General features: G+C 43.2%; 1 protein-coding gene across 1 annotated transcript in view; it reads right to left on the minus strand.

Annotated features, from left to right (window-relative positions):
* Positions 1–1,395: 1,395 nt before the first annotated feature.
* The window catches only part of tmcc2 (transmembrane and coiled-coil domain family 2), a 127,867-nt gene continuing 118,780 nt past the window's right edge, over positions 1,396–10,482 (minus strand). Inside the window, exon 7 of the mRNA XM_069941992.1 lies at positions 1,396–3,697. Coding sequence (XP_069798093.1) covers positions 3,677–3,697 — 21 coding nt within the window. The 3' untranslated portion in view covers positions 1,396–3,676. The remainder of the gene's footprint in view (positions 3,698–10,482) is intronic.

A 10,482-nucleotide genomic window follows, 5' to 3' on the forward strand; every position in this document is an offset into this window, starting at 1 on the left:
CCTCCACCCCTGGTACATTTCGAATGGTGGGAGGAAATTGGAGCCCCGGGGAAAACCCACGCAGACACAAGGAGAACGTACCAACTCCTGACAGATGGCGTAAGTTTCGAACCCCAGTCTCGATTGCTGGCACGTAAAAGCACTGCACTAACTGCTACACCAACTGTGCCGCCTCTGTCTAGGACAAGCTGATTAACAACCTCCAGCCTCGTCCATGAAGCAGTCATTCAGCCTGGACATGGACCAATCACCACCACTTTCTCATATCCTGCAGTCTTTTACTTTTTCCACTGGAGATATCGATCTCAGACTGTGAACTCTAAACAGTAACTTGCTGCAGTAAAAAAAATATTCCCTAATGTCGCCTCTGCTCTTTTGCCAATCACAAACCTGTATCCCTACGATTCTTTTAGGAATTGTAAACATGATCTCCTTCTCAATCTCTCCCTCCATGCTCTTAAACACCTCTGTCTGCTCTATTCCAGTGGAAAGAACTGCTCCAGCTTCTTTGAACATAACTGTTACCTCACATTCCTCGAAACATTCTAGCCAATCTTTTATTTATTAAAGTTCCTACTTATCGACTGTGCACGAGACAAGTTTGACGCTGGTTTTCATTCCACATTGCTTTGGGAATTTTCTAAGCAGGGTTGCCAATGTCATACAATGCCACTTCCTGCCTTCTAACACATGATTAAAGTGTAGTTTTCAAAAGAATGACAACATCTGAAGTTGCAATGTGCACTTGCGAAAAGAGGAATTTTCTCCACAATTAACCTCACAGCAGAATGAAAGGAATGCAAAACTTCAAAGTAACGATCTCGAAGAATGTCATTTTATTACTGAGCCTATTAATTATGCCAAAAAGTAAAGACCTTCTCCAGCTTAAGTTAAATTGTACCATTTCTTGGTGCAGTTTGCTGTTTCAAAGTCTGCAGACAGCATCACCTAGTGGAACTGGAGAGTTCTACTGTGTTGGCTTTGTGCACTTCAGCCTTTGATGGTGCATTCTGCCAAGCTGTGGAGACAATCTTTAGGGAAGGACTACAGGTAGCAGAGGAGATGAGTGAGGGTAGGCACAAGGGACTTCAGTAATGCCGACCGTCAGTCTCCAGCCAGTACAACATAAAAATGAGATGAAACTGCATGCAGATTATCAGAGTGAAATGAAGGTAAGGTATGTACATTGACTGAGCGAGCTGTTCTCACTAATGGACAAAACCGTTGGTGTCGTGGTTAACGCACCGCCTTTACAGCGCCAACGATCGTGACGGGGGGGGGGGGCTCGAATCTCTCACAGCCTGTAAAGAGTATGTACATTCTCCTCGTGTCTGCGTGGGTTTTCCCCCGGGAGAGGCTCCGGTTTCCTCCCACTGTTCGAAACATACTGGGGGTGTAGGTTAATTGGGTGTAAATTGGGTGGCAGGGACTTATGGGCCAAAATGGCCTGTTATCGTTCTGTATGTCTAAATTCAATTTTTAAAAATGGTCTCCTCTATGTGAGAGAAACTGAGTGCAGACTGGGAGAGCGCTTCGTCGAGCACCTCAGCTTTGTCCACCATAATAGCGTGGGCCTCCAAGTGGCCGCCCATTTCAATTCCCTGCCCCATTCTCTTGCTGACGTGTTTGTCCATGGTCTCATTTGCTGCCAGGCTTCAGCCACCAGAAAATTGAAGGAACAACACCTCATCTTCCATCTGGGCACCCTCCAACCCGATGGCATTAACCGCGACCTCCGGTTTCCATTAACCACCTCCCCCTCATCTTCGTCCCACTGTCTCTTTTACCCCAGCTCTATCTTACTCTCTCTCTATCTCCTTTCACAGAGTCAAAAATCAATTCTCACCTCTCCTCTTATCACATCCAATTGACACCTTTTGTCTGTTGGTCTGGACTTGTCTCCCTTCCATTCTTCTCCCTTTCTCTCCCCAGTCTTTGTTCAGATGCCTTCCTGTTTTTTTTGCTTATACCTTGAGGAAGGGTTTCAGCCTGAAATGTCAGTGTTATATTTTTACCTCCTGTAGACACTGAAAGACCAGTTGAGTTCCTCTAGTATTTCGGATATGTTTTTACGACAATCACAGCGTTTGCAAACTTCCATGTTTCACTCCATTCAGTAATGGACAAGATTGTCTGACCAAGTTAGCTGCCATAGTGGGCTTCACAAATGTGCATTTATGTGCCTACTTGACTAGTCTTTACCCATCCAAAGACTTTAGCTCCATGCTTTTGAAACGTAGCTTATTTAATCATGCAGGAGATACGGCTGCCAATCTTTGCACACAAACAGCTCCCACAATCAGGTAATAATGAGTGTCGGTTAAATTTTGGGCAAGACTCCAAGCCCAAGTGATCATGTTCACATTCCAATTGTAATCTGAGTACTGGGATGCTTGCATAAAAAGAAAGGTTCAAAGATTTCTTTTTATTGTCAAGTACTAATAGATTAAAAATACATGATACATGAATATTGCCTGGCACCCTGAACAAGAGGAAAAAGAGAAGCAAAAGAGAGTCCCATCAGAGTCGCTGAGTATCCGTGGATTCACCTCCAGGGCTACCCCAGCAGCACAGACTCCAATATTAAACATTTTTAATTATAGTTTTTTTTAAATTTGGACATACAGGACGGTAACAGGCCATTTCAGCCCGAGGTTGAGGGCATTCAATATATCCAGTTAACCTATGCCTCCAGTACATTTTGAACAATGAGAGGAAACCGGGGGCTGTGGGGAAAACCCACAGACACGGGGAGAACTTACAAACTCCTTTCAGTCAGTGTGGGATTTGAATCCTGGTACCAATCACTGGTGCTGTAAAGGCATTGTGCTAACCGCTGCCCCATCGTGCCGTCCATTTCAAACTATCGGCAACCCGAGCTCCAGATCCAAACCTCCAATAGGATTAGGAACCCTTCAGTGTCCTTTGGAGGCCCTTCTTGAATCCCGGATCTGATACCTGGTTTTCATAAGCCGGTCTCCAGCAGCCTGGTGCGAGTCCTTCAATCGCAAGTTGCCTGCAGCCTGTGTGAATCATTCATCTGCGAATCACGTTCAATGTCTTGTACCCTGTGAGAACTAAAAATAAGCCAATTAATCCCTGCTTCAATTTCTTAAAAAGTAGCCATGCCATTAGTGTCACTGCCTCACGGTGCTAGACACCCAGACTCAATCCTGATCATGGGTGCTGTCTGGAGTATGCACAGTCTCCCTTCAATTGAGCAAATTTTCTCCAGATGCACTAATTTCCTCCCTCATCCCACAGATGTGTGGCCTGGTAGGTTAAATTGGCTGCTGTAAATTACCCATCGTCTGACAAGCGGTAGAATCTAGGAAGAGTTGATGGAATGTGGGAAGAAAATAGGATGATAGTAAATGGGTGTTTGATGATCAGAATGAAGTGGACAGTCCCATTTCCAAACTGAATCTCTCTGACCTACTACGTCTTCAGCAGACTCTGGTCCTTTTGTAAAAAGTGGCACGTTTTCTTTCACATCCACCTGCATAATTGGAAGTCTCGGTTTAACATCTCCATCCATCAACTTCCCTTCTGACATTACAGCCCTCCTTCAAGATTGTACATGAATCACAATTTTGCTGAAGTCTCCAATGAAGGGAATGAGCCCACAATCTTCTGATTCAGAAACAACAGTGGTGCCAGGAATTCACAGCTGATGTCAAGACGTTTCCAATGGGCACTGGAAGAAAAGAGAAAAATCACAAGACAAAATTTTGTTTAAAATTCCTGTGGCCTGCAGCATGCAGTGCAAAAAGATAGATTGCTCATTAAGTGTCAGAGTATTTACATTGTGTAATCTCCTGTGGCAAGAGTGAAGGGGATCTTTAACTGGAAAAGTTGAATCAGTGAATATTTCTGATACTTTTTCCTTGAATTTTGTATTTTTAGGAACCATCAAACACCAGTCAGGCAATGTTGCACAAGGACATTCCCCCCCTCACAGTTACTCAACAGCAGTGGAGGTAGATGAGTATTTTCATTACAACGGTGAACTCTTCAAATCATTGATAGGTCATCGACACAAGCCCAGTTTCAAGTGGATTCTGAAAGGCAATTTCTGGGAAAACATTTTCAATGATATCTCAGTAATCGCAGCTTTTAAAGGAAATGATTCTTATTCATTCTTTGCTATTTTGTAAGGCGTGTTGACTGCACAAGGTATACTTCATTCCATCCCTGCTTAATGACTACTGGCCAGGAACCCAAAGTGAGAGTCCTGGTTTGGTTTTTCCCCCTTCTCCTCCTTGCAAGGTGTTCGATTCGTAAACGTCTATCTCAGTAACATTAGCTAGCCAAAAGCTGCTTGCCCTGCAAAGTTCTTCCAGCGGTTTGTTTTCATTTACTTGGAGGTACAACAGTTATAGGGCCTTCTGGCCTACGAACTCGCACCACCCATTTACACCCATCTGACCAATTAACCCAATAACCCCGCAAAATCACGGAGGACCCCTTCTACCCTGCACACAGTTTCTTTCAGCTGTTCCCGTCGGGGAAGAGATACAGGAGGATCAGAGCCAGCGCCACCAGGCTGAGGACCAGCTTCTTCCCACGGGCAGTGAGAATGCTGAATGACCAAAGGAACTGCTCGCACTATCCCTCCGAGACTCTCATATTCATGAAACAGTAGTTACTTATTTGTATAGATGAAATACTAGTCCAGCGAACATAGGGCTTATCTGCATGTGAGCTGTGTCTGCATGTTTTTGCACCGAGGACTGGAAAACGCTGTTTCGTAGGGTTGTACTTGTACAATCAGATGGCAATAAACTTGACTTGAACCCCACATCTTTGGGATGTGGGAGGAAACTGGAACATCTGGAGGAAATCCTCACAGTCAATAGGGAGAAAGTAAAAACTCCTTACAGAGGCAGATTGAAATCCGTGTTGTTGGCGCTGTAATAGTTTTCTGCTAACCACATTCCAGCACATTACCCAGCAGAGCAATTTTATGAGAACCACCAACGTCCATTATCCACCCCCCCACCTTCCCTGAAATCCTGCTTTTGAAAGTCGAGAATCAAGCTGTATTCCTCAGTTTCAGGGAAGACAATGTCTTTCTTCATCCACCAATATCCACCATCCAAAACAGCCCAAGGGAATCTTGCCAGCAGTGTCCAGAGATCAAATATAAAAAAAATCGTTGCAAGTGTCCTTGAAGATCGACATCACAATGGATCCAGTTGCTTCAGGCTAGTGAACTGTTGAGAAAGAGACAATGTCTCTTTCTTTTAAGTTTTTGGGTAAGGGGCTGATAGAAATAAAACATTTAAAGTTGGGCTTTTCAATTCTCATGTTAAACCTAGCAATTTCTTTGGATCAAAGTCTCTTTGTTTTATCTGCAGGTTCTTTCAACTTGGGCTACAAATTTCCATCAAAAGTCTCAACCTTTTGAAAATAAAGTATTTGTTTTTATATCACATTTTTCTCGAATTAGGAATGTGTCAATATTTTTTCCGCCAGTTTGATTTAATTCAAAATGTCAGATCTCTGTGTGTCAGAAAATTCTCCATTACTGACTAAACCAGGGCTCCTCAGTCATGAGCATTGGGCAACTGATTTCTGCCAAACCCATTAAAAAAAAATCACGCGACTGGTCCTGCCAGTTGTATAGGTCTTGGGGTTCTCCACCAATCTGTGTGCTTTAAATCCCAGAATTGTCATGGCATACAAGACTATCATTTAGCCCAAAGTCCTTGGTAGCTCAGAGTAGAGAACTCCATCAGTTCCAATTTTGTCTCTTGCTTCTTCTCGTTAAAGGAAGATGAATCGAATTGGATTGAAACAGTAGACTCGTTCCTTGCACCCACTGCATTGCCCTCTTTAGATTTTGTTTTAAACAACATACCTATGTATTGAATATTGCTTCAAAGTTTAAAGAGGTTTGATTCTTTAGATATAGACAGATTATTTCATCTAGTGGTGGAATTAAGAAAAAGAAATGGGCTTACTCTCGCAAGTTCATGGATGCAAACAGCAAACACTTCTCTACACAGTGCTAAAGATATCCAGAATTCTCATCCCCTCAAGGGGTTAAGGATGTTGGATAATTGGACCATTCAAGACTGAGCTGGACAACGTTTTTGATGGAATCTCCAAGGATGTATTGTAAAGTTGGGATTAGAGAGAAAAAAACATCCTCAGCCTGATCCTGGTTTCCTCCCTTGCCTTGAATTGCAATTGTCCCACTCTGTTGGTGCCATCTTTATAAGGTATCTGCTGGAACATAGAACAGTTCAACACAGAAACAATTCTTTAGCCCTGTGCCAAACATGATGTCCAAATCAAACTTAAACTCTGTGGCTTACACGTGATAGATATCCCTCCCACCGTCCCCAGTGTCTATCTAGAAGCCTTTTAAATGCTACTAACATGTCTGCTTCCACCACTACTGCTAGCTTTACGTCCAAGCATTCATCAAACGAGGGTGCAGTGCAGCAGGAGTACCTCTGTAAAAAAAAAAACCGGCAAAAAGCAGGGAATTTAAACTACAGTAGTGGGGTTTGAACAGCGGCAGCAGCGGTCGCGTAGAAAACACAGCGGGGATTTCAGGGAAGCAGGTATTAGGGTGGGGAGTGTTATGGGAAAGTGCATGCGCGAGTCACGTGCGCATGATCTACTGAGTTTCGGTCTCCTGGGGGTTTGGCGCCATCATCATTCACAGCTCCTCCGACGAAAGCACGTGATCAGCAGCGGGAAAAAGGAAAAAATAAAGAGGAAAACAACCAAGAAGTGAGTAACAGAAAGAGTAAAAGCGAAAGAGAGAAGAGCCAAGGCCAGGAGAGTGGGTGGCTGGGGCAGGTTAAGCCGGGGCCACGTGGGTCGGGAGAGCCAGCATAGGGCCAAGGGAGCCAAAATGAAACTGGGGGAGAGTCGGGGAAACCAGGGCGGGGGCAGCAATGGTTCATTAGATATTCTATTCTCATACTTGATTACTTGGTTCCAATTTAGGTGGCTAAATTACAAAAAAATTTATTTGCTTTATTTCTGTTAAGTAGGTCATTAATTTTAAATTGGGAAAATACACAATTGCCGTCTATTTCTTTGTTGATAATTAGATTTTATGTTAATGAGTGCAACCCGGCAATACTTTGTTTTGTTTTATGTTAAAAATGATCGGGGGCAAAGAAAGTCTAGGCCATATACTTTTGACGCACTGGAGAAAGCTGTGCCGTGTGAACACATTTATAGAAAACGTACCTTTGTGTGTTTCGTTCAAATGGCTTGAGGGTATCCTGCATTTCCATTTACTTTGCCCAGTGGCAGGATCACAGACCCTCAAGAAACTTGAAGCCACAATTTCAGTTGTGATGAGACCGCTGGATTATTATAAACCCTGGTCTTCCATAACCTAAACTAAATGAACAGCAGCATAAATGGAGTTTGTATTCTACTGCAGGTCATTCAGCATATCATGCACACCAGTTATTATCTTTGGATGGCTAAACTCAGTGGAGGAGAAATTTTGATTAAAATCCTTCAGGACAAATTGTGTATTTTATGGTGTAGGCGGTCTACTGTACAGCTGCACTCAAAGCTATTTTTTGCCACAGAGATACAAAAAATGAAAATCTTCCAGCTGTGACCTTTGAGAACTGGGAAATGGGGAGGACACACCCTTGAGAGTTTGCAGAGTGAAGGGTGGCCTCGTCAAAAACCTGGTTTCATTCTGTAACCTCCAGTAAGAAAGTACATGAAGCTTCCTGCAGATTGAGTGTCCACTTAGTTTGCCAGAGAGATACCATCACTGGTGATGCACTTCATTTTAACTGTTAAAGCACAAAGTGTACAGGCCGGAAGCTGGATTACTTCCTGAACGGGAGTGAGAGTTTGAGGTAGGAAGGAGAAATAAAGCAAAATTCTCATGCTTGCTTTCCTATTCCTACTCATTTCAGTAACATAGTGCAGTTGGCAGCAAATCTAAATTCGACCTTTTTTGCGGGGAGGACACAATTAAACTTATGATTTTAATGTGCATTTCGACCCTACCTCCATCTGCTGACGCATCATCTGTATCCTCTCCCAGTCTTTCTTAATCACTGGACTTAAAATGTGAACATATTGTAGGTACTGTACCAGATTCTAATTTGCTCCATTGATAACCTAGGCTCCACACTGTCAGAAGTGAAACAAGAAAGTCCGCAGATGCTAAGATTGTAGTCAATATAAAGACAAATATACAGAGGAACTCAGCAGATGTCGCAGTACCTATTGGAGGTAAATATTATTGCTGATGTTTCAAGCCTCAGCCTTTTCCAGTAAAAAGCAGGCAGGTGCCTGAATTATAAGGCTGGGGAGAAGGTAAGAAAGGATGGGGTGGGGGATGAGCACAGACCGACAGGTGATAGCAGGAGAGAATTGATCAAGAGTGGGTGGCTTTGTGAATGCAGAGCTGGAGGAAGGTGACAGCAGAAAAAGGAGAGAGAGAGAGACACACACACACAGAGCGGGCGAGGAAAGGTGAAATAGGGATAGAAAGGGTGAGGCTAACAGACACTGGAATTGATGTTAATCCCATCATTTGGTGGAATGCGAGGTGTTCCTCTGATTTGTGGGTGGTTTCAGTCTGGCAGTGCACGAGGCCATGGACGTGTCGGAATGGGGCAGGGAATGGAAATGGGTTACCACTGGGAGGTTTGAATGATTGCAGCGAACAGAGCGGAGGTGCTCAGCACATTCTCACCACTAGATTGGACTGACCATACCATATAGCCATGAGATCTAGATTTTGAAACAAATGGTATCTCAGTCAAAGTTTAAAACTTGATAGATGGAAACTTTCACCGTGATTTCAGAACGTGCCCCTTTCCTGGCAAGAGGAGGACCTCCAATCATGACTATTTTTAGGAACGGTGGCAAATCTGATTTTCTTAATAACGGCAAGGTCATTGGAAAGTTGATCTCTCAGTGACCAAGGAGCAACTCTATGTAATAGGTTGTAGAACTTGATGGTCAGAATACAATGCACATGTTCTTCACCATATAACATCTGGAAAAAAAAAACTGCAGAGAACATCATCAACGACAGTAAATAGTTATTTTAACCTCGTCTTTTCAGTGTCAACTGCTCAGTTATTCACAAATTTGATTGCCCTCAGAAATTGGTCTCCATTGCATCTGTTACATGTGTAAGCCCATGGAGAGCCAATGAATCACAGGTCCAATCCAAGTCTAGACTTGTGCTCTGTATTCTTCTCCATGTTTTTCACTCACTGCTGACAGGCTTCTCAAAGGAGTTGGGCTAATCTGGAGGACGAATGGTTAACTATTCAACACCTGTTACTCTAATCTCAAGCAGTATGTTGATGTCACTTGTGCATGTATGCCCTTCAAGACCAGGTTTCAAATCATCGCCAATTCAATTCAAAAGCCTTTTACTAACCAGTCCCAACTTTGAACCAACAGTCCTTGACGGTAAATTTTCAATTACTACTGTAAAACGTAGACCACTTCTCCCTCCTATAAAAACAAAAATACTCAACACATTGGTCAAGCTGCATCCAAGGAAGCAGAGAAAGCAAGTTAAATTTAAGTTGCAAAGGTGGGAAAGGAATGTGGGGATGGAGGCTATCTGGCTGATATGCACGTGAAAGAGGAATGAACAAATCCTCTGAGAAGGGGGCATTAGACAACCAAAATGAGAAAAGAAACACAAAGATATTCCAATATGATACTCCCAGGTCAAAATGGAGTGATATGAACTGACCTATTAGAACAGATGGACATCTTGTAGGCCAGTTCTGAAACAAAGAGTAATGATGTTGCAGAATTGGATAGTGCGACAGGAAGGCTTCAATGTGCTCAGATAGGCACTGTTCCTCAACTGTATCAAGTCTATGTCATCTGATCGTTCATCCCAACAGCAGTCCTCGGTGCAAAACATGCAGACATACAGCGAGACATAACACACATACAGGCAAGTAACACATATGCAGGACAATTATATCTATAAAAATAGTGTTGTACAAATGAGTGTCTCGAATGGTTAGTGTGTGCAGTATAATGGCCATCCCTAGAATACGGCTGGAGGCCATTTTTAGTTAATATTGGGAGTAGATGGAGGATTTAAAGGGCACACAATATGGAATTCTGAAATCTCTTACCCTTCAAAGCGGTTCTCTAATCTGCATCTGGCTGCTCCATTCCAGAGATCAAATTGTGAAGAATTGAATGCAGCGCCCAAGATCAAATGTACAAGTGAATAGCTAATTCATGTGGAGAAAATTTAGTCCCTGAAATGTGGGAAGCAACTAAAGCACAGGCATGAAATTGCTTGGAAGGTGCCGTCAAGTGACAGCATGGGTGGACGAGGGAATCACAAACCAGTCTCTACCAATTGCAGAGAACGAAGAGGAGAAGATGTGAACGGTGGTGGTATTTGAGGTGATTCGGTATGTCAACAAGCTCTTGGACAATTTTGACGAGTGTATTGTGGAGAACATTCTGGCTGGTTGTATCACCATCTGG

Source organism: Narcine bancroftii, chromosome 5 (genome assembly GCF_036971445.1).
Source record: "Narcine bancroftii isolate sNarBan1 chromosome 5, sNarBan1.hap1, whole genome shotgun sequence".
NCBI lineage: Eukaryota > Metazoa > Chordata > Chondrichthyes > Torpediniformes > Narcinidae > Narcine > Narcine bancroftii.